The following is a 23,746-nucleotide window of genomic DNA, read 5'->3' on the forward strand; positions in this document are numbered from 1 at the left end:
ACCTTTTTTTAGATGACATCAGGTACATTCAGGGTGATATGGCCATAGACCACCTTTTTAATCACTTAAAAAAAAAGATCAAGGTAGTATACAGAAGTATACTTAAGAGAATAATGAAAGTATTCTCAGTAGTTCAAGAAAAAGATTTATACCTCCAGAACTCTTCACAAAAAGAGTAATGAGCCTGATGCTGGTAGTTCACACCTGTAATCCTAGCTACTTAGGAGGCCGAGATCTGAGGATCACGGTTCAAAGCCAGCCCGGGCAGGAAAGTCCATGAGACTCATACCTCCAATTAATGACCAGAAAACTGGAAGTGGCCTAAGTGGTAGAGCACTTGCCTTGAGCTGAAGAGCTCAGGAACAGTGCCCAGGCCCAGAGTTCAAACCCACAACTGACAAAATAATAATAATAATAATAATAAGCCAGGTGCCAGTGTTTCATGCCTGTAAATCCCAGCTACTCAATGGGCTGAGATCTGAGGAGTGTAGTTCAAAGCCAGCCCATGCAGACAAGTCCATGAGACTCTTTTATCTTTAGTTAACCACCAAAGCTGGAAGTAAAACTGTTGCTCAAATGGTAGAGTGTCAGCCTTGAGCAGATACAGCTAAAGGACAAGCCAGGTACCTGTGGCTCATGCCTATAATCCTAACTACTCAGGAGGCTGAGACCTGAGGATTGCGGTTCAAAGCCAGCCCAGAAAACCAGAAGTAGCACTGTGGCTCAGGTGGTAGAGCACTAGCCTTGAGCTGAAGAGCTGAGGGACAGCATCCAGGCCCAGAGTTCAAGCCCAACGACCAACAAAAAAATAAAATATAAGCCAGGACAGCACCCAGGCCCTGAGTTCAAGCCCTACAACCAACAACAACAACAATAACGAAGAAGGAGGAGGAGGAGGAGGAGGAGAAGAAGAAATGAGAAGATGAAAAATGCTTTGTTGAGGATAAGATATTAAACCTATAAAAAGCTCTTGTTTACCTAGTAATAATAAAATTTCCAACTTGTCCCTTGTTTGTTAAAAGCCAATCCTAGCTACTAAGGAGTTTGAGATCTGAAAACCTGTGATTTGAAGACAGATGGGAAAAAAGTCCATGAGATTTTTATCTCCAGTTAGTCACCAAAAATCCTGAAGTGGAGTTGTGGCTCAAACGATAGAGTGCTAACCTTGAAAACGAATGCTAAAGTATAGATCCCAGGCTCTGAGTTCAAACCCCAGTATTGGGTATTGGTACATGCACGCTAGCGCACAAACACATAAAGAAAAAAAAAAAAAACCTTATTCTAGCCAGTGATCTCCTACACTAATCTCCTCCCCTTCCCTTGCTCACTGACCCCTAGGCACACACACCTGCCAAGGGCTTTGGCACCACTCATCTCACCATGTGGAAGTCCCCTGCTGGAGACGGAACACCTCATCTCCTTCAAGCCCTGTTCAGATGTCCAAGTGTCTTCTTTGTCCACCCCTTTTAGACATTGTTTCTCTGCTTTTTTACTTTCCCATGCATTTATCAAGTTCTCAAAACCACATTTTACTTCTCATTCTGTTTAATAGCAACCTCCTTTTTTTTTTTTTTTAGTCAGTTGTGGGGCTTGAACTCTGGGCTTGGGTGTTGTCCCTGCGCTCTTCAGCTTAAGGCAAGTGCTCTGCCACTTGAATCACAGCACTACTTCCAGTTTTCTAGTGGTTTATTGGAGATAAGAATCTCACAGACTTTCCTGCCTGGGCTGGCTTTGAACCTCAATCCTCAGATCTCACCCTCCTGAGTAGCTAGGATTACAGGTGAGCCACCGGTGCCCGGCTCTCAACCTCCTTTTACTGCATTTGAGATTTCTTGAGAATAGGTGTGCTTGGGTCACTACTAGTTCCAAAATGTTTAGTGCAGTGCCTAGCCCTGGAATAAATGCAGTCATGTCCCATAGATGGACTGCTAGGGTGGAGGAACTCCAGCAGCTTACCACCCTCACAAACCATGTGTATTTTTCCTCCTTCTCAGGTATATTCCCTGGACTCTGCTGACTCTTTCCAGAGTTTCTACAGTCCTCACAAAGCTCAGATGAAGAATCCTATTCTGGAGCGTCTGGCAGAGCAGATCGCAACCCTGTGTGCCACCCTGAAGGAGTACCCAGCTGTGCGGTATCGGGGGTAAGGCAGCACATTAGCCTGCAGTAAAAGGCATCTCTCTGTCCCTTAGTCTGAACTGTCTCCAAGTCGTTCTCTGGCTTTGTTTCCTCTGGAAATCGTCTCCAGAGTGTCAAGGTTTACAGGGCATTGTAGCATACACTTGTATTCCCAGCACTCAAGAGGCTGAGGCAGGAATATTACAAGTTGAGGGTCTGACTGGGCTAATAGTGAGTATTGTCTCAGGGAGAAGCTGCATCAAACTGGAATCGGGGCCATAGGAAAAGAGCTCAATGCTGTTAGCATTGACTTTCCTCATTGTTGGCACTCACCAACAAAAGCCTGCTAGAAGATAAGAACAGAAGCTGTGGGGTTTGTTTTAGGGTTTGTTTTTTTTTGTAGGTTGTAGGGCTTAAACTCTGGGCCTAGGCACTGTTTCTGAGCTCTTCAGCTCAAGGCTAGCATTCTACCACTTGAGCTATAGCACCACTTCCAGTTTTCTGGTGGTTAATTGGAGATAAGAATCTCACGGATGGATGGGCTGGGAAGGTGGCTCAGTGGTAGAGCGCTTGCCTTGCGTGTATGAGGCCCTGGGTTCGATTCCTCAGCACCACATAAGCAAAAAGAAAAAAGCCAGAAGTGGTGCTGTGGCTCAAGTGGTAGAGTGCTAGCCCTGAGCTGAAGAGCTGAGGGACAGTGACCAGGGCCAGAGTTCAGGCCCCATGACCAGACCCCCCCCCCCAAAAAAAAAAAAAAAGAATCTCACGGATGGGCTGGGAAGGTGGCTCAGTGGTAGAGCGCTTGCCTTGCATGCATGAGGCCCTGGGTTCGATTCCTTAGCACTACATAAGCAAAAAGAAAAAAAGTCGGAAGTGGTGCTGTGGCTCAAGTGGTAGAGTGCTAGCCTTGAGCTGAAGAGCTGAGGGACAGCGCCTAGGCCCAGAGTTCAGGCCCCACGACCGGACCCAAAAAAAACATCTCACGGACTTTCCTTCCTGGGTTGGCTTTGAACTGTGATCCTCAGATTTCAGCATCCTTAATAGCTAGGATTAGAGATGTGAGCCACCAGCGTCCAGCTTTTTCTTTTCTTTTCTTTTCTTTTTTTTTTTGGTTGGTCGTGGGGCCTGAACTGTGGGCCTGGGCGCTGTCCCTCAGCTCTTCAGCTCAAGGTTAGTGCTCTACCACTTGAGCCACAGCGTCACTTCTGGCTTTTCCTGCTTATGAGGAATCAAACCCAGGGCCTCATGCATGCAAGGCAAGCACTCTACCACTGAGCCACCTTCCCAACCCTTCTTTCTTCATTTTTAACTAAGGAGCAGGAATATAGCTGAGGACTGAACTGCTGTGGTGCTGAGGTTAGCAAAGGGGTGGGCTACATCCACCTTCTACAAGACCCAGGGGAACTTGAATGGAGGAGAGAGTGAGGATCATATGGGTCCAGCTCAGGTGTCCTGATCAAGAGAAAAGGAGGAAGGGTCAGGGCCCTCTGTGAATTGTGATTGTTTATCTGGAGTTACTTAGAAAGACTTCTACTGCTTCCATATATATTTTTTTAATTTAATTTATTTTTGAAACAGACTTGCTGTATAGCTCACTGTGCCTCCATAGTGCCAGAATTATAGGTGTATTACCATGCCAAGATTGTAGATATATCCTTAATGTAAAAAACATAATTAATCAATGGCTGGGGGATATGGAATAGTGCTTGTCTAGGATGTGCAGGGCTCTGGGTTTGTTCCTAATACAGATGATACCCCTGTGTCTCCTGATCTCCCTGCCCTGTCCTGCATTCTTACTGGGGGGACTTGGTGCATTGTGTGTGGTTGGCATATACCAGTCATTTACCCTCAGTTACTCCTTTATCAGGGAATACAAGGACAATGCCTTGTTGGCTCAGCTAATCCAGGACAAGCTCGATGCCTATAAAGCTGATGACCCAACAATGGGGGAGGTAAGTCTGGTCTTGGGCCATGACCCCAGTATTTATGTGGCAGTCCAATAGACCTGTACTGGTCTATTGCTCCAGGTGTATGTGAGGATAGCTTTTCCTGAATATTGCCCACTTGAGAAATGCTCAAAGTTCATGGGGTAGGGTGATCCAGATAACATTTATTGTAGCCAAGGTGACCAACTTGTTTCTGTTCGCCAGGACTTTCCTAATTTTAGCATAGAACTCCCCTTATCCAGGAAATGCCATGGTAGTACAGTATCAGACAGAAAATTGACAGTGGTACAGTCTCCAGACCTCACTCAGATTTCACTAGTTTTTGTGTCTACTTTGTGTATACACAATTCTCTACAGTTTTAACACATGTATACATTGGTGTAATCACCATTACCATCAACATACAGAGCTGGGGGCCGGAGGCATAGCTCAGTGTTAGAGTGAGTTCCAGTTCCTGGCACTTTTTCCCCCTTAAAAAGATATAGAGCTGTTCTGTCACTGCCTTGGCTTTGAAGTTAAAAGTCCTGGCATAACAGATGTTGGTCATTGTGATTGTAGCAGAACCTGGTGCTCCTCTGTATAGATAAGCTCACTTCAGCCTCTACTCACAGTTCAGATCTGGTTCAAAGGGCCCTCACTAGGAAATAGAAGCATGGGACTTATTGGTATTCTTGTCACACAGTTAACAGACTACCCATGTTGTTTTAGTTGGTTGACTCCTCAGAGGTTCCTTCTTGCTGTTACTTTTACCAAGGGACTTCACTAGTTGGAGAAACTAGAGTTGTCCAGGTGGGCTTTCAAGCATTCCCCTGTTTCTTTCCAGGGTCCAGACAAGGCACGCTCCCAGCTCCTCATTCTGGATCGTGGCTTTGACCCCAGCTCCCCTGTGCTTCATGAATTAACCTTTCAGGCTATGAGTTATGATCTTCTGCCCATTGAAAATGATGTTTACAAGTAAGTATGTTACAGACTTTAGGGTGACCATAGCTTTGTAAATCAACCAAGAATACTTCTCTTTTAAGACAAAGTAAAACAGGTACACTGATACAATCTCTTAGACAAGCCTGTAAGCTTTTCTGTTTCCCAAAGGCACATGGTATTTCTAAGTAGGAACTTGTTGCCCTTTCTGAGGAAGATCTTTAGCTTTAGCTCTCACGTTCCTATCACCTAAATTCATAGTCTGCTTGAATATGTCCATAGTTTGTATGTGGGTGTGAATGTATGAAGGTGTATCTTATTCAGAAGTAAAATTCCTTAATTATAGGTTATAACATGAAAACAAACTATATCAACAAAAGTTTCTTACTGAACTTTCTGTGCAGTGGAATTGTTTTCTTCATTATAAAAAGTATTTTTCTTGGTGTCTCTGATCAGAAATTCAGATTCTAAACACACTTCTTTATTTTGTAAATTTTTAATTGTTATTATAAAGGTGATGTAGGGAGGGGTTACAGTTACATCAGGTAAAGGGACAATGTCACCCCTGTTTTTCCTTTTTATGAAGTCAGACTGCATTGTTCTTTTGTCATTTACTTTGTCATCTTGTTCAGAAAGATAGTCATTTCAAAATGAAGGTTCAAAAAATACTACTCTCAACTCTTCTCCTGGCTCCAGTGATTCTTACTTCTTTCAGCCATTCATGATTTCACATGTAGCCAAATACCAAGATCCTGTCACAGCTAGCTGCTGAAAGCCATTTAGAAGCCACTCATTTGGGAATGGTATCTATGCTCTTGCCCAGAAAGAAAAAATAAAAGCTTTGCCTCACTCCTCAAAGTAACTAAACCCACATATAACCCAATTTCCTGCCCTGCACCAGGAGACTTGGGGAATGTTCATATGAGCCAACTGCAAAAATTAAAGCAAAACTCCAAGTTGTTGGCTTTGAATAGTACTGAGTCTCTCTCTGCCCAGAGAATTGCAGCCATGCTGCCATGCTGGCTTGACTGGCACATAAGATAATCATTCTTGTTATAAGCTGTTCCTTTGATCACCTGGCAACTGAGGACTGAGCTGCTGTCATTACAAACCAAAGAGGGTCTGGGGAATGCTGGGAGCACAAAGTTGTACCCAAGTTCCACTTCCTATAGGTACGAGACCAGCGGCATTGGAGAAGCACGGGTGAAGGAGGTGCTCTTGGATGAGGATGACGACCTGTGGATCGCACTGCGCCACAAGCACATTGCAGAAGTGTCCCAGTAAGAGCATTTCCTCCACATTTATACAGGGTGGATGCTTCTCTTAACTGTGGGTGATATACACACTGCAATTGGGAGTGAATTTGTTGCATTTGTGAATTTGTAAAGCATTAACATATTAACCAAGGATGATGGGTGCTTTCCGTACTTTGAACTTGAGCTAATCCAGTCCACAAAGTTAGTAAATCTGTTGTATATTAGGATAGCTTTTCAGATTCTTGGAAAATATTGGTAGCTCTCTTAGTAAAGTGCTTTATAAACATTAAGTATTTAAAGCCTGTTGCTTCCACTAAAAGAAAGATTCAGACACGATTGCATGCAGTTGGACTTTTTCTTTTGCAGAGCTGGTATGCTGGCTTCCTGCCAGCTTTGCTGAAGTTTCTGAGCAAGAGCTGACCTTGTGTACTGAGTTTACTGCTATCTGAAAGTGTTGAGAATGTTTCTAGTATTTAAGCATTGTTAGGCCTTAAATGGAGATAACAGTTCTGTTTTTTCAGAAAGATACATTCTGCTCAATAATCCTAGTATTCAGGAGGCTGAGATCTAAGAATCACAATTCAGAGCCAGCCTGGAAAGCAAAGTTTGTGAGATTCTTACCTCCAATTAACCAGTAAAAACTGAAGGTGGCTGAGATCTGAGGATCATGGTTCAAAGTCAGCCTGGGCAGGAATCTTTGAGACTCTTATCTCTAATTAACCACCAGAAAACTGGAAGTGGAGCTCTGGTTCAAAGATAGAGCACTAGCTTTGAATGAAAGAGCTCATGGACAGTGCTCAGGCCGAGTTCAAGCCCATGACTGACAAAAACCAAAACCTGGAGGTAGAGCTATGGTTCAAGTAATACAGCACCAGCCTTCCCAAAAGCTAAAGGACAATGCCAGGGCTGACTGCAAGCTCCATGATTAAAAAGAGAGAGAGAGAGAGAGAGAAGACAAAGTAAATATAGTTACTGCATTTGAATGTTTAGACATGTATTTGAAAAAGATGACTGAAAATAAACAAGATTTTCTGATACTTTTGCTCTTTGCCCCTTGAATTGTCTAATATACCCTACTCTGTAGGCCAGTGGTTTAGCATACTAATTTTTTTTAAAAGGTGTCTCTTCACTTTGAAAATCACTTTAAATGCATACCTCAGCAGTCAGAAAGTTGACAGAAATTCTCAAGGGAAGCTAGTACCTGACTTCTAAGGCCTGTAGAGAGCCTGTGGCGCCACTGTGGACTTAACTGCCTCCTTCCATTTTCCAGAGAAGTCACAAGGTCTCTGAAGGATTTTTCTTCTAGCAAGAGAATGAACACTGGAGAGAAGGTAAATGCATACCCTGAAAACCAGCCCATAATCTCTCTCTGGCAAGGACTAGGGAATTAGCAAAGTGATACTTTTCTTTATACTTAATGTCACTTTGTCTTGATTTCTTACTTAGATTCATATCTAGGGGGATATATCTCAGTGATAGAGTGCTTGTATGCATTATATTTGATCCCCCAGAACCAAAACTAGTTTTTAAAAAGGTTCACATCTGGAATGGCCATCATTTGATGTTTCTATAGAACTGCCTTTTGTTACTTGGAGGATTAATGTTTACTGTTTGAGATCATAATTCATTTAAAACCAGAAGAATCTTGGGAATTTTTTTTACCGTATAGTGGAATTGGAATTTATAACCTGACTCATCAGGTGCTTTCTATGCCCCAGCTTCTTCTTCTCTGTCAGAAGTGGCATTCTTACTTAATTAAGGGATGAGGACTTTACAAACTATGCATGCCCAAACTATCATCTTTTAGCTCCCGTTAGGATAAAGCCCCACCCCCTGTGGACATGCTTTCCCAGGCCCAATTGTCTTCTGCCTTACTCTCTGTGTTCCCACTTCATTACCTTTCCTAGTTCCCTAGCTAAGCCCCTTGCTGGCTAGATATGTGTTGTGTGTTAAGTGCCCTTACACTACCCACTGAGTCAAAAAGCCCTAATCCATTCTATTGCCTTTTGTGTGTCTGTTCAGCTCATAAAGCATCTGCAGCACCTGATAGTACCTAGTATGTAGTAATAGTCTAGTAAAATTTTCCTGGATAAATGGGTTCAATTAGGTGAGTCACACAGTTAGAGAGTAAATAGAACCATTGTGCTGGTCAAGATCCAGCCCTCTCCAATCTCCTTTCTACCTGACTACCCATAGCTGCCTTCCTGCTGGGTGATAGGCATTGCCAAGACTACTTGGGTAGAACAACATCTTTTTTCTTGGCAAGAATCATGCTCTTACAAGTTTCTAATCCAATAAACATGGAATAAAACTTGGCCAGGCATCAGTGACTCATACCTGTAATCCTAGCTATTCCTGAAGCTGGGATCTGAGGATTGTAGTTCAAAGCCAGCCCCGGCAGGAAAGCCTATGAAATTCTTATCTCCAATTAACTACCCAGAAAGCTGGAAGTAGAGCTGTGACTTAAGTGGGAGAGCTCTAGCCTTGAGCAGAAAAACTCAGGGACAGCACCCAGGCCCTAAATTCAAGTTTCATGACTGGTACCCCCGCCCTAAAAAAAAAAAAGACTGTGATAGACAATTTGCTCCAGGAAAGTTAGAATGAACTTGTGACTTTAAATGAGCATCATTATTCCACAATACTGTGAAATTCGGGAAATTATGTAATCACTTAATCACAATAAAAAAAAAAAAGAACCTCGGGGAAGGTAGGGAGGGAAGGGATGGTAGGGGGAAACAATGGAGGGGGTAACAATGCTCAACAGGAAGTGTACTCATTACCTTACTCATGTAACTGTAACCCTCTGTATAGTATCTTTACAATTAAAAAAAAAACAAAAACAAAAAAGAAAATGATCCTTTCGTATGGAAATCATTTTAAAATGTTTATCACTTATTGTAATTCAAATACCAAACAAGAGTAATTTACATAATCATTACAAATATCATTTTATTACTATCGTAAAATAGAATAAAAGACCAGTCCCAATATGTTATCATTATTCTTAATTCCTAATCATTACCTAAATATCTTAAATGATCTAAATAACCACATCTTCAACATAGATGTAAATATTCTATACTTTTTACTTAACATGTTCCGAGGGCATGTATTCATGTTTCTAAGAAATGTTCATAGCAGTTAAAAGATGCTTTTGTGAAATTAATGTGAAAAACAAAAAACAAAAAACAAAAAACTATGGAATTAAAGTTACCAGACTTCAGGGTTTAATTCCCCATCTGGCAGACAACCAGGACATTTGGATCAATAATTTTTGTGCCAGATGCCTGGAAATCTAAAATACAGTCTTATGCTTAACAGATTCGTTTTGCACTTGTGAAGTCTAATGTGGCCACCCTTCTGTCCTGTGCCCACCAGCCTCACAAAGCCACACTGAGTCAAGGCCATTGGAGTAACACCATGTGCTTTCCTTTCCCTCATAGACCACCATGCGGGACCTGTCCCAGATGCTGAAGAAGATGCCTCAGTACCAGAAGGAGCTCAGCAAGGTGTGGTGGCCCTAAGTAATCTATGTTAGTTATAGATATAAACAGCTGCAAAAAAAAAAAAAAAAAAAAACAGCCCTACTAGTCTGCTTCTTTGAAATCTACAGCTATGTGTTCTTTTCAAATAGAGTGAGAGATAGAGAGGAAGGAGGGAGGGAGAGAAAGAGGGATGGAAGAAGGAAGGGAGAGGAAAGAAGGCTGAGATGAGCCTTATTCCTCTTATACCCTCCCTTTCTTTTCTCTGCTGAGCACCAGTGGTTCATGCTTGTAATACTAGCTTCTCAGGAGGCTGAGATCTGAGAACTTCAATTTGAAGTCAGCCCAGGAAAGAGTCTATGGGACTCTTCATTAAGCTGCCCAAATATGTAGCTGTGGCTCAAGTGGTAGAGTGCTAGGCTTGAGCACAAATACTCAGGGACAGCACCCAGGCCCTAAGTTCAAAAGAGCACCCTCTTTCTCATCTTTTTTTTTTTTTTTTTTTTAGTCAGTCAGAACTCTTTTGCTCAAAGTTAGCATTCTACCGGAATCAAATACCGTGAAAACAGGGGTTATACCATGGGGGAAGAACATCCAAAGAAACAAAAAAAAAATCACATAGTATGTTTTTAAGTACATTAGAAACAATAGCAACAAAGATAAAACCTCTTGAGCCACAGCACCACTTCTATTTTTTGAGTAACTAATTAGAGATAAGAGTCTCAGGGCTCGGAAGGTGGCTCAGTGGTAGAGTGCTTGCCTTGCATGCATGAGGCCCTGGGTTAGATTCCTCAGCAGAAAAGGCCAGAAGTGGCACTGTGGCTCACATGGTAGAGCACTAGCCTTGAGCTGAAGAGCTGAGGTACAGTGCCCAGGCCCAGAGTTCAGGCCCCACGACCTACCAAAAAAAAAAAGAGTCTCACAGGGACTTTTCTGCCTCGGCTGGCATCAAACCACAGTCCTCAGATCTCAGCCTCCTGAGTAGCTAGGATTATAGGCATGAACCACCACATCCCTGCTCTTTCGCATCCTTTATTCTTCCTCCTCCCCTGCTGTAGGTGGGAGGACTCAGTTGTTCAGCACATAGGCCTGTACTTGCCTAATATCACCATTAGCGTCCCCCAGATGGGGTGAGAGCTGGCCAGGAGGATGTCAGATCTTCTGTATCCTGATCTTGAAAGTCATACATCATTACTTCCTGTCCAGTGTTTGTTTGAAGCAAGGCACTGGATCCAGCTCATACTCAAGGAGATGGGAATTAACCTCCCCTCCTGAAGCGCCATGTATTAGAGAGTCCGTGGATGTGTTATAAAACCATCATGCCTACCCTTTCTGAAGAATTTTCCCTTTTATCTCTTGAGAATCTATCCTTCCTCTCCTTACATGTAACATTTGCTGCCTATGATGTTGGAATACTAATTGTACATACTTTATCTCCTTTGTGAGGCTAAATAATTATTAGCAGCCAGCACAGTGTTTGTTACATAGGAGGTACTCAGTAGATGTTGCATACATCACTAATTTCTTGGTCACCAATTCTGCAATGCATTTCCTAGTATTCAACTCACCTGCACCTTGCTGAAGACTGTATGAAGCATTACCAAGGCACTGTGGATAAACTCTGCCGGGTGGAACAGGTAGGATTTTTTTCCTTCCTTTTCTGCATGGCAGGTGCTCTGTAGTGTTCACTTACTCAGATGAATTTTAATATCTGACCTTGAACATCCTCCTGCAGAATCATAGGAAATAGATATGGGAGAGCCTCTGATCTCACGTCTTGTCTCCGCTATGTGGTTCCACTCTGAATGGTAGGGACAAGATCGGTCTGGAGTGCTGTGCCATTTGGAATTTGCATGCTGGCTCTTTTCAGAGGCTCTGTTTTTACTTGGAATGTCCTGAGCCTTACTTACATGTACAGAGCTGGCTGGATTTTGTTGTGAATGTGTTTATCTCTTGCTATGGCCTGACAAAGTGTGGAAATCCTGAGCCTTAGGGAGGGCAGTGCAGCTGCAGACCAGGAGTTGTCCCAAAACCTTACTGATCAGAATTAGGCTTGGCACTGAGAAGCGGAGATTGGAGTTCTGTTTCTCTCTCTGGTGTATGTACTGGTTTCTTTCTGCTTCATTTTCCACATTTGCAAAAGTAAAACCACAGAACTGACATGTTTTTCGAGTGAATTGTGTGGAATCTCACTTGGCCCTCCAGTCTCTGTGACAGTTTCTCTATATTGTGTGTCAACCCTATGTGTATGTGTGTGTGTGTGTGAGAGAGAGAGAGAGAGAGATACTGGGGATTGAACCCAGGGCCTCATGCAATATACCGCCAGGTCCTATATGTCATTGAAGAGAAAAAACATTTATAAAGATTCTGAAGCCTCAGCAGAAGTCTTTTATTTTAATAGAAAAATGCCAGCTCAGGTTCTCAGGGTGAAAGCAAGATATGAATTATCTGGCCTGTTGTAACAGGCCCAGCTTAGGTTTGCAAGCCATGTCCTGTGGTGCTGCCCTCTTAAAAGTCCATTCCTTGGGGGAATCTCAGAAAACACATGTACTCTTTCCAAGAGCTTGACTAGCAGGCAGGTTACCAGTAAAAATGTAGTTTCTGATTCATCTTTGGAAGCTTAAATTTTTTCCTAAGTGCTCAAAAGTATTGGGGAACTAGTTACATTTCACTAGGCTTAGAGAAAGTCCTAAAGTCGGTCATGCGAAGCAAACACCTAATGAGGCTGGTGAGAAGACATAGGAAAGGGGTCTAGCCTTCCTTAGCCCCTGCCTGAAAAGAGACCCTGGATACAAAATAATCATTTGTATGAACTCACAGAATTTTGAGAGGAAAAGGAGAGCCTGCAAGAAACCCAGCTGCAGCTGTGGGTCACTCAGTAGTGGAGCAGATGACTCTTGGTTCACTAAGAACAATGCACCACTCCCTGGGTCTGAGTGTCACCTGACAGTCCTGTGGGCTATGAGTTATGCTCACTTAAGTCTTTTTTTCTCTGGTTCTTTTGTTATCCTTTTTCTTCTCTCCATCCCCTAGGTTTAGATCTGCAGGTTTGGGATTATCCCCCCCCCCCATTCCTTTGAAAAATTCTGATTGAAACAGAGGTTAAAAATCCTACTCAAAAAGTGTGTCCTTCCAATGGCAGGAGAAGCAGAGTGGAAAGAATCCAGCCTCGCAGCGACATTTCATGACATCAAAGCCTTCACATGCTCTTCAGCCTGACCCTTCTGCAGGGCCTGGCACCTCATAGACGCAGGAACCCTGACATTTGCCTGCAGGGAACACCACAGTTGCTGGTTTTAGAAAAAGGAACTCAGGGGCTTTCATGCAAAGCAGCACTGAGGACACTAATGCTAACTACAGCACGTGCAAGAAGACTTGTTCACAGCCTACCCCAACCATGCCACAAAGCCAGGCATTTATAGGTTGTGAATTTCTAAGAGAAACCATCTGTTCAGATTGTTACAGAATTAGGGACAGCTGGGTGTGTTTTCTACAGGATCTGGCAATGGGTACAGACGCCGAGGGGGAGAAGATCAAAGACCCCATGAGAGCCATCGTCCCCATCCTGCTGGATGCAAATGTCAGCACGTATGACAAAATCCGCATCATCCTTCTCTATATCTTTCTGAAGAATGGTAAGAAGGAAGGACAATAGAGGAGGAGGGTGTAAGCCATGAGAGAAAACTGGATTAAAAGACATGGAAAGGGGAGGAAGGAAGATTCCAGAGGCTCCTTATATTTGGGGACGTGCAATGTATTCAAGTCAGTTGCAACCAGAGGTTGAGCATCCCATAGGAATTCTATAAGGAGCATGAATGACATGGAATTCTGAGTTAATAAGGAGCATGGGTGACAGAGGAGGCCAGAGCTGGGAGAAAGGAGGGCTGACTGCCTTTACGGCCAGTTTATTAGAGCTCAGCCTCTTGGATGTAAAGATGCCTGTAAAGTGCAAAAGGTACTTAATAAGACTCTTGTCCAGTTTGACTTTGGTGTGGGGTGGGGTGGGTAGAGACTGCTGAGAAGCCAGGATGATGTAAACAGAGACTGTGAGGCAATTGCCAATGGCTATCACTCTGGACAGAGCAATTCAAGTGGGACTGCAGTAATGTTTTTGCTCTCATCAGAGAGTCAAGCTGATGGGGTAGATAGGTTGATGTCTGCCAATTCTGAGGAGGGAAAGGAAAGTGGTCAGCTCTGCTTCTAAGAGTGGAGATGGGAAGGTTTGGTGTAATGACCAGCTCTCTTGTCTCTCAGGCATCACTGAGGAGAACCTGAATAAACTGATCCAACATGCCCAGATCCCGCCAGAGGATAGTGAGATCATCACCAACATGGCTCACCTGGGTGTGCCCATCGTCACAGACGTAAGTGCCAGCTTTCAGTGGGAAGAAGGGGCAGGCAGCTGACATGTTGTATGTATTCAATGCTCACTGATTGACAGCATCTTATGATACAGCTATGTACCATGCTCAACATCAAAAGAGATGAAGGAGAAAAAGATACAAATGTCAAAGACTAGCATTAATTGCACACACTGAGTAACATTAAGTACAATGGAACCAAACAAAAACAAGTCACTCTGATTCCTCTTGTGTCTCAAGGCCATTATGGCTCTACCTTTGAACACCTCAGACTCAGTGTCTGCCACAGACGCCACAAGCTGTTTGTCACCTCTATGTTTTGAGCCCTTGAGTTGATTTGAGAACCAACTCAAGATACCTAGAAGGCTTAGAGTCATGTAGTGTATACCGAGGGAAACTAGACAGACATTCTTGAGGATCCTGTTAGAATATGCTGTCTTGGATCCCACTTATAGGAGCCTCAGTGTATGCTCTTGATCTATAGGCAGTCACTCCATAGAGTCAGTACTAACAAAGCTTCAGTTCAGATGGCTGGTATTAAAAGAGAGACTTTGTTCCATTGCCACCAACCAGGCACAAGTAGTTGGCAGGAATCCGATGATTTTAGACCTTTGCTCACAAAGGATCAAAATAATGAAGATGATCCATTCAGTATTATGCTGTTGAAATAAAAAATTTAAAACTAAGTCATATTTTCTCCTATGATAGACAGCAAATTCTTTTTTAACTACCTGCCTTTATTTTGTTTTACTTTTGTTACTTGGAATTGAATTTAGTGCCTCATACTTGCTCTACCACTTGAACTACTAGCCCCAGTACAGCTACCTAGATTTTTTTTTTTTTGGGGGGGGTCTGGTCATGGGCCTGAACTCTGGGCCTGGGCGCTGTCCCTCAGCTCTTCAGCTCAAGGCTAGCGCTCTACCACTTGAGCCACAGCACCACTTCTGGCTTTTTTTTTCCTGCTTATGTGGTGCTGGGGAATTGAACCCAGGGCAAGCACTCTACCACTGAACCACCTTCCCAGCCCCAGCTACCTAGATTTTTTAAGATGGCACTTATATATGTGCTTCACATTTGCTACTTTTCTTGACTTTAAAAATTGCATTTGCTAAGTGAAAGAAGGAACAATTTTTTAAATTCTATTATTATTAAGGTGTTGTACAGAAGAATTACTGTTTCATTAGTCAGATAATGAGTATACTTCTTTTTGGACAGTGTCACTCCTTCCAGCTCTCTCTCCCAGTTTTTCTCTCCCATCCCTACTAAAAAAATTTCTAAAGGAGTATATAGAGCTTGACACTGCTGGCTCACATCTGTAATTGTAGCTACTCAGGAAGCTGATATTTGAGAATCATGGTTCAAAGCCAGCTGGGGCAGGAAAGTCTATGAGACTTTTTATTTTTTTTTAAATTTTATTGTTAAGGTGATGTACAGAGGGATTGCAGTTACATAACTAAGGTAGTGATTACATTTCTTGCCTAACTTGTTACCCTTTCCCTCGTTTTTCTCCCTCTTTCCCTCCCCCCCCCCCCCCCCGTGAGACTCTTTTCGCCAATTATTACAAAAAAACTGAAATGGCACTGTGGCTCAAGTGGTAGAGTGCTAGCCTTGAGGAAAAGAAGCTCAGAAACAGTTTCCAGGCCCAAAGTTCAAGCCCCAGAACTGGCTAAAAAAAGGAGTGTATAGAATATTCAGTAATAGGGGGCTGGGAAGGTGGCTCAGTGGTAGAGTGCTTGCCTAGGCCCTGGGTTCGATTCCTCAGCACCACATAAGCAGAAAAAGCTGGAAGTGGCACTGTGACTCAAGTGGTAGAGCGCTAGCCTTGAGCTGAAGAGCTCAGGGACAATACCCAGGACCAGAGTTCAGGCACCACGACTGGCAAAGGAGAGAGAGAGAGAGAAAGAAAGAAAGAAAGAAAGAAAGAAAGAAAGAAAGAAAGAAAAGAATATCAGTGTCTCACACATAATCCTAGCTACTCGGGAGGCTAAGATTTGAGGATCACAGTTGAACACCAGCCCAGGCAGGAAAGCCTATGAGACTGTTATCTCCAATTAACCACCAGGAAACTAGAAGTGGTGCTGTAGCTCAAAGTTGTAGAGCACTAGCCTGGAGCGAAAAAGCTCAGGGACAGTGCTCAGATCCTAAGTTTAAACCACATGATCAAAAAAAAAAAAAAAAAAGAATATTCAGTAATGGAAATATTGTTTGAGGTCTTCAGATGTAAAAATCTTGTTAGGAGTCTTCAGATGTAAAAAATAAATCTGTAAAATGGAACAGATTTTCCAACTTTAAATCAGAAAAAAAAATGACATTTGCTCCAGGTGTCTTAAATAAAAGGGACACAATTGGACTATTACAGGGAAACCCTCCCCACCTCTTACTATTGTTTACTAATGCAGACTGAAGGAGTCTTCACTTAGTTTCCAGAGACCAACAGACGTCATGGAAGCCTAGGTGGCCCCTGAGTTATAGTAGTCTGACCTTGTGTGTGCTTTCATTTAGTCCACTCTGCGCCGCAGGAGCAAGCCAGAACGGAAGGAGCGCATCAGTGAGCAGACCTACCAGCTCTCACGATGGACCCCAATTATTAAGGACATCATGGAGGTCAGTGACAGAGGAATGGGGAGGGAGAGTCAGGGCCCAGTGCTCTTCACTAGATGCCCTAGTACCTCTAGCAGTGACGCCCTGTGGTTTTAGTAACATCCTGTGACCATAAGCACCCCACACCTGTTCTGAGAATTCTTGAAGAACCACCACACTGCCAGCTGTAGGTCCCCCAGAGCCATTTGTCCGTTCCAGTGTCAAGATGTAATATTGTGCTCTAGAGGCCCCTCAGCAAGGTAACCAAAGGAGCCAGACCTGAAGCATCTCAAAGGTCAGATGAGGAACATAAGCATATCCCTCGGGGAGATAGGAGCAAGCTGCACGCCACACCTCAGCCGGTGGGACTCAGAAGATGGCTGCAGCCTGCCTTGCCCTTCCTCTTCTCACTCTCCTTCCCTCCCCTAAACCTTCGTTATACCAGCAGCAAGACCTGTGCAATTATGTGGTTCAAAGTGATCCTTTTCCTGGAATGTACTCTCCTTTCCTTTCTAAATTTTGAATCCTAATTTCCTTCAAAGTCTTTACTGGGCCATCCATCCTTTGCCTGCCTCCCTCACCCCCGTCTGAGTCCCAGTGCCACAGAGGTGTCTTGAATCTACTGGGACTTCTAAGTCATCTTTCACATTGAGCCTGTCACCTTTGCCATGTCCTTGACACAGCTCATGCGCAGCAGATACTCCATGTCTGTCTAGAAGGGAAGTGAGGGTATGGGTGTCATTACAGCCCTGTGGTATCACTGCCTGTAGCAACCCTACCTAGGTCCTACACCACTGAATCTTTAGAGCAGGACTCAAAGACAGCCTTCTCATCTTCTGTACTTGATGGGGGCCCAAAACTGGGGTGCAGAACCTGAAGGGACTTGCCTAGGCTCCTCTTAGCAGCCCAGGTGTTCGTAACTGAACTGTGCATTAAAGTAAGTGTGTGTTAACTACATACAGTGAGTCAGCTTTCTATTTTTAAAATCCACAGAACCAAAAGGATGGGTGGACATGAACCATTCAGACACCAATTATATGCCTTTGCTTGGTGATGCAGATAAAGCCACCCTTTGTGCATCACCTACTTGTTCCCTGCCCCCTTTTCCTCCCTCTCCTTTCTAGCCCCTAAAGAGGGGACTGTTAGACAGAGGGTGGGTCTCCAGGCAGCAGGAATTACATGGCTGGAACCCACCCACCAGATAATTAGCCCCTTGACAAACTGGAAAGGCCTTGCCTCTGGGCCATTTGCACCAGGCTGACAGCAAATATCAGGAATTTAGTGAACAGAATGCAGATGCTCAACCTCAAGCAGATTACTAAAAAGAATAAATTTGAAGAAAAGCAAAGAAAACAAATGCTTTTTATTGTTTACGCAGAGAGTAGACCTATCGGCTGAGACAGTTGCAGAGCACGTAGCCAGTGCTGGGCCTGGAGTGGGCCTCGCGGTAGTGGCAGCAGGCATAGGCATTGTTGTAGACCTGGCTGACTTGCTTTTTTTCTTGCTTTTGTTCCCATCTCCATTTGATAACAATGGTAACCTGATCAGTCTTGCTTCTCTCTAGGACACTATTGAGGACAAACTGGATACCAAGCACTATCCATATATCTCCACCCGCTCCTCTGCCTCCTTCAGTACCACTGCTGTCAGGTGGGTCGACATGGGGAGGACAGAGGGTGGGTGTCTGGTTGGATGTCAGCTCATGGTGGTCCTGATGTGAGAGAATGTGAGCCAGGAGCTCTCCCTAGCTTCCCACTCCTCACTGACTCCCCTCCTCTCCCTTCCCTCACTCCCCCTCAGCCTCCTTGGTCGACATTGAACAAGACAAGGCTACTATGAGGACCTTTGCCATTACTTCTCCCTTTGCCTGATACCATCTACGGTCAAATATACTTGCATGTCTATCTTCTGTTAGTTCTTTTTTTTTTTTTTTTGGTCCAGTCGTGGGGCCTGAACTCTGGGCCTGGGCGCTGTCCCTCAGCTCTTCAGCTCAAGGCTAGTGCTCTACCACTTGAGCCACAGCGCCACTGCCGGCTTTTTGCTTATGTGGTGCTGAGGAATCGAACCCAGGGCCTCAGGCATACAAGGCAAGCGCTCTACCACTGAGCCACCTTCCCAGCCCCCTCTGTTAGTTCTTTAATCAAGTATCACCTTCCTAATCTTCCCTGATCACCCTGCTTAGAAATTGCAGTACCCTCGAGTCATAGCAGCTCTATTCATAGTAACCCACGTGTGGAAACTGCCCAGATGTCTACCAACTGACAAATTTATAAACAAAATGTGGCGGATCCAGACAGTGACTCCTGAGAATAATCAAGTAGAGTATGCGAGCTGGGGAGAGCAGATTTGGTGGCTCTAGAAGGAACAGCTACTGGCACTGGTGGCTGTGGCTTTGTCTTCATTTTTAATCTTTTCCTGGACCTAGGCCAGAAGCAAAGGGTAGCACGTATGGCATTGGCACCCCTCTAATAGCAGAGGCAATGAAAGCTAAAATGTTCACTGCACAGCCAGACTGGCCGAGGATGGAGGGACACCCAGTGGCTGCACAGGGAACAGACTGTGGAGGCTCCAGTGGCCCTGACAGTGCCTGTTGCATGACTTCTGGATTGGAACATGACTAATGCTGTCCTAAGTCAGGAGGAAGGACAGAGCACCTCAGTGTCCAGAAGAGGCTTCTTCCTTCCATTCATTTCCCACCCACCCATTTTTTTTTTTTAACCTGGAAACAACTTGTTGCCCCTTATATCTGAATCAAATTCCTCCTAAGGAAGCCAAGTCCCTCTAGGGAGAGACGTGACTCTCCACACCTTCAGGAAGTACCTGCCCAGTGACACCTGGACAGGACTCCATGCCCTGTACTTGTCCCCATGGTACACAGCTCTTCTGCATCAGAGTAGCTCAGACCCATTTCTCAAGGCCATCTCTCCCTGGGGAGATGGGGGTGGGGGACCTGGCCTGCCCACAGGAAACCCACATACCTGCATGGTAACTGCTCAGGGCTCAGCGTGCTGGCCTGAGACATACTTCTGATTCGGTGCTGCTAGGTCCCATACAAGCTTGGGGACATGGGCTGATCGTCACACATCAAACACTAGAAATGACTGAGTCTATCTACATGTTTGTGAGAGAGTGAAAAGGTTCCAGCAGAGTTGCTCAGAGTTTTTTTTTTTTTGGCCGGTTGTGGGGCCTGAACTCTGGGCTTGGGCACTGTCCCTCAGCCACAGCGCCCACTTCCGGCTTTTTCTGCTTATGTGGTGCTGAGGAATCGAACCCAGGGCCTCATGCATGCAAGGCAAGCACTCTACCACTGAGCCACCTTCCCAGCTCCCTCAGAGTCACTCTTCTGGTGAAGCCAAACAGCGTTGAAATTTCATCACAGTTCAGCCAACCCTTTACCAAGCACCCACTCTATTTGAGGCACAACTGTACACAACAAATGTGTAACGAGACATGGAGGGATGAAGCACTGAATAATTTTTTAAGTGTAAACACAACTAATCTCTCTCTCTCTTCTTGTTTCCACTCAGCGCCCGCTATGGGCACTGGCATAAGAATAAGGCCCCAGGAGAGTACCGCAGTGGCCCCCGCCTCATTATTTTCATCCTTGGGGGCGTGAGCCTGAATGAGATGCGCTGTGCTTACGAGGTGACTCAGGCCAATGGCAAGTGGGAAGTGCTGATAGGTAAGTAGGGCATGCAGGCTAGAGACACAGGCTGCCTCTTCGCACTGTTAATCCATCCCATGCTTTGGTGTTGCATTCTGTCCTAGCTCCCCATCACCCCAGCAAAACATAGTCTTAGGTAACTATTTGTGTGGCAGAAACTTAAGGGGTCAGGGGTTTCTTCCTCATGTCTGCCCTACTGTGTCTTTCACTGAAAGGCAGCATCATGAGGCATTGAGTACCTGGTCATACGATCCAACAGACTCAGGCTCAAGGCTCAGTACTGCCACTGCTATGCGGGGCCACAGAAAGTGGCTGGAGTACTCAGGCTCCCATTTCCTTCCTACCAGAACAGTGTAGAACGCCCCCTTACAGCCTTCACCCAGACCTGATGAGTGTCAGGTTCCTAGCACTGGACTGTGGGTGGGAGGGAAACCATTACCCTCCTTCCTCCACCCCTCAGTTGAAGTTGTATTGACAGCAAGTGAGCAGATACTGTCTGGAGCCTCCTGGCCTGACTGCTAGTCCCCCTTAAGTCCCCTAACGGGCTCCTGCTGCTTCTAGTCTGCCCTGTCCTTTTTGATGCTTCCTGTCAGTTTCCAAAAGAGAGGAAGTAACTCTTGGAGCTGTCGTAACACAGCTGGAGACACTTGTACTTCCCGCCTCCAGGAGCATCTATAGCTTCTAGGGCTGGCGGAGGAAGGCGAGCTGAGACATCTTGCTCTTTCCAGATGCTCTCCTTTTATCCTGCAAGTCCTTAACAAAGTGAAGTGGCCCCTGCCCACAGGGGTCCCTCTTGACACTAAGTTGCAGGAGACTGCCATATCTACTGCCCTGGCCAGCTCGCCCTTAATAGGACACATTCAAGCTGAGCAAGCATGGAGACCAAGTATTTGATCCCCCTTTGGAAGGAGTGTGCACCTGATGGGGATTTACACTCCTAGGGCTTACAGGTGGCCGCACGGGCCATTTACATGTGAACTGCTACCGAGAGGCCAGGCCTGAGCTGCCCCATCTGGGAAGGCATCCTGACCCCCTACATCAGTCATAATCCCAGGCGCAGTCATTATCCTGATAACAAGTCATCCAGTTTGGGGTGACCAAGTCACACTGCCTGCACAAGTGAGTAGGCTCCTTAGGCCAGTCCACCTAGATGGTCCTGAGGCTGTGGGCCAGAAGGAAGATTGTGCCCCTCCCCCACTCTGCAGGCTTCCCTGGTCTGGTCACCAGTTCTCCCAGGAATTGTTTTTCCTTTTCTGTGGTAGAGGCCCCATAGTAGAGCTCTCTGTTCCCTGCTTGCATATATGTTGCATGAATGTATTGATAAATCTGAGCTCACACACCACTTTCCCACACAGAAGTCATCTTAGCCAGGCTTTGGGTGTGCACCTTCCTCTTCTGCTTTCGACCTGCCCAGAGTTCCTTAGGGGGAGGTGGGAATCTAGGGATAGAAAGTCACCTGTGTGGGTTCACGGAGAGGGGTCTGACCACTTAGACAGTTGCTGTCCGCTGTGTGGCCTCACCTGCTTTATGCATGCCAGCCCCTTGCTGCCGGTGTGTGCGTGTGCGCATGTGCGCGTGTGCGTGTCTTGCTTTCTTCATGCCTCATTGGCTGCGTAAACTGTAGGCCTAAGTTGGCATGCTCCTGTAACGTACCTTTGTTCAAGCAGTCAGCTGGCCTCTGTTCTCCCACAGGTTCTACTCATATTCTTACTCCCACCAAATTTCTCATGGACCTGAGACACCCCGACTTCAGGGAGTCCTCTAGGGTATCTTTTGAGGATCAGGCTCCAACAATGGAGTGAGAGCCAAAGAAACAAAGTAAAAGCAGCTTATTACAGAAAAGAAACTCTTCCACTCTGAAGGGTTTTCTTTGATTATTCCGTCACTCTTTCTTTACTTTTCCCTTTTTAGTTTATTATTTCTTTAATTTTCTTTTAACAAGAAAATGCTTGCAGTTCTTAACACCGATTGAAAATGTGTCCAGTGCTGCCGTCACACCCTGGGCTCCGACCTGCCGGGTCCCTCGTGCCTTGGGTGACACCGCTCAGCAGACAGCTGCGGGCCTCTTGGTTTAAACCAAAGTGATGTAGCTATGTAGGCAACCCTTAAAGAGGGAGCTGGAACTGAGGGGTACCTGAGGCATGGTTTCCCAGCCTGCTGTCCCAGGGGTTAACTTGTGGCACCACAGGAAAGTAGCCTCCTGGCAGTAGTGTGGTTTGGAAGTTTGAGAGTGAGGCCAGAGAAGAGAACACTCAGAGCAGACGGGAAGGGGATGGGGGGTGGGGGTAGAGGGGGAATGGCGACAGGTACCTGATGGTGAGAGAGCTCCCAGCAGACTCTAGGTCAGTGGAAGACACACCAATGAGTGCCTTTTCCTAGGACAGGCCCTTTAGGGAACCAATTCAAGGGGTGACTGGTCTCAAGCCCTGTGTCGCCCCAGGACTTGATAAGCGCACTTCTTCAGTGGGAGGAGCTTTCCTCACATGCTCCTCTGCAGAAAACAGCACGCACAGGTCACTTCTCTCAGAGCTGCTTTTAGTTTACCCCCCCCCCCCCCCCCCCCGTGGCTAGTCACCTCTTCTCCCGCTGAAGCCTCTGGATATATGGTCTGGAGCCCTTTAAGAGACATTGTTCTGGATATTTGTATAGTGTAAAGAGTTCTGTCTTCTCTCTTCTACCAAGCTTGCTACCTAGTAGCACCTTTTCTGTTTGATTCTATATTGTCCTCGTTCCTTCCTCTCCCTTTCCTGCCTTCCCAGGCAGTGGGAACCGCACTTCATAAGTGGTAGGATGAAGCCCTAATTTTCTTTTCTTTTCTTTTCTTTTTTCAAGCTCTAATTTTCTAAGGGAAAAAAAAATGCCCAAATTTTCTAGAAGCACCTTGATAGTGTGTTAACCAGAGACATGCTTCTGTGTGCCACTGGTGGGCAGGTAGACAGCATTTGCTACAGGATGTATTTTAAATGTCTTTAATATTAGGTCAATACTTCAGTGACAGACAACAGACCATCTACAGTGTCTGAAAGAATCAGAGCCCCACAGCCCCAGGGCTCCTGTGAGCACTGGTTCTGGGGTTTCCTGCTTCTAAAGAAGCTACTTCTTTGCAGTGTGTTCTCCTCTGTTTCATGGTCAGTCAGCTGAGACGGTCTCAGCTGCCATTGGAACAGCGAGAAAATGAGTCAACAGTGATGGTACATGCCTGGCTTCTAGAGTAATTTGCTGAGTAGTTTGGATTCTGTAGTTTAACTAAGAAGCAGTAAGGCATAGAGTCTGAACACCAGCAACCAATAATTAGCTTTCAGACGACTTGGATTAATAGCAACCAATCTGTTCCCTTTTATAGGACCAAGTAATATTCCTGTTACTTAGATTCCTAGAGGCCTCACTGGTTGTTTCCAAGGTCCTGTCCTAGAATTATTCT

At 45.2% G+C, this 23,746-nt stretch overlaps 2 protein-coding genes across 3 annotated transcripts in view; one reads left to right on the forward strand and one right to left on the reverse strand.

Moving 5' to 3' along the window:
* The window catches only part of Stxbp1 (syntaxin binding protein 1), a 75,262-nt gene that overhangs the window by 48,289 nt on the left and 3,227 nt on the right, over positions 1–23,746 (forward strand). The window contains exons 7-19 of one of the 2 annotated variants that reach the window (XM_070014129.1): positions 1,995–2,143; positions 3,986–4,070; positions 4,888–5,018; positions 6,155–6,262; positions 7,509–7,569; positions 9,682–9,747; positions 11,277–11,357; positions 13,217–13,355; positions 13,975–14,084; positions 16,584–16,685; positions 18,226–18,311; positions 20,189–20,343; positions 22,018–22,143. In XM_070014129.1, the coding sequence (XP_069870230.1) occupies positions 1,995–2,143; positions 3,986–4,070; positions 4,888–5,018; positions 6,155–6,262; positions 7,509–7,569; positions 9,682–9,747; positions 11,277–11,357; positions 13,217–13,355; positions 13,975–14,084; positions 16,584–16,685; positions 18,226–18,311; positions 20,189–20,343; positions 22,018–22,127 (1,383 nt within the window). In that variant the 3' untranslated portion in view covers positions 22,128–22,143. The remainder of the gene's footprint in view (positions 1–1,994; positions 2,144–3,985; positions 4,071–4,887; positions 5,019–6,154; positions 6,263–7,508; positions 7,570–9,681; positions 9,748–11,276; positions 11,358–13,216; positions 13,356–13,974; positions 14,085–16,583; positions 16,686–18,225; positions 18,312–20,188; positions 20,344–22,017; positions 22,144–23,746) is intronic. The other variant, XM_070014130.1, reaches the window with a different exon arrangement.
* The window catches only part of Ptrh1 (peptidyl-tRNA hydrolase 1 homolog), a 59,149-nt gene that overhangs the window by 19,797 nt on the left and 15,606 nt on the right, over positions 1–23,746 (reverse strand). The gene's annotated exons all lie outside the window — the stretch shown is intronic.

Source organism: Dipodomys merriami, unplaced genomic scaffold (assembly GCF_024711535.1).
Source record: "Dipodomys merriami isolate MVZ:Mamm:240054 unplaced genomic scaffold, mDipMer1.0.p SCAF_11, whole genome shotgun sequence".
NCBI lineage: Eukaryota > Metazoa > Chordata > Mammalia > Rodentia > Heteromyidae > Dipodomys > Dipodomys merriami.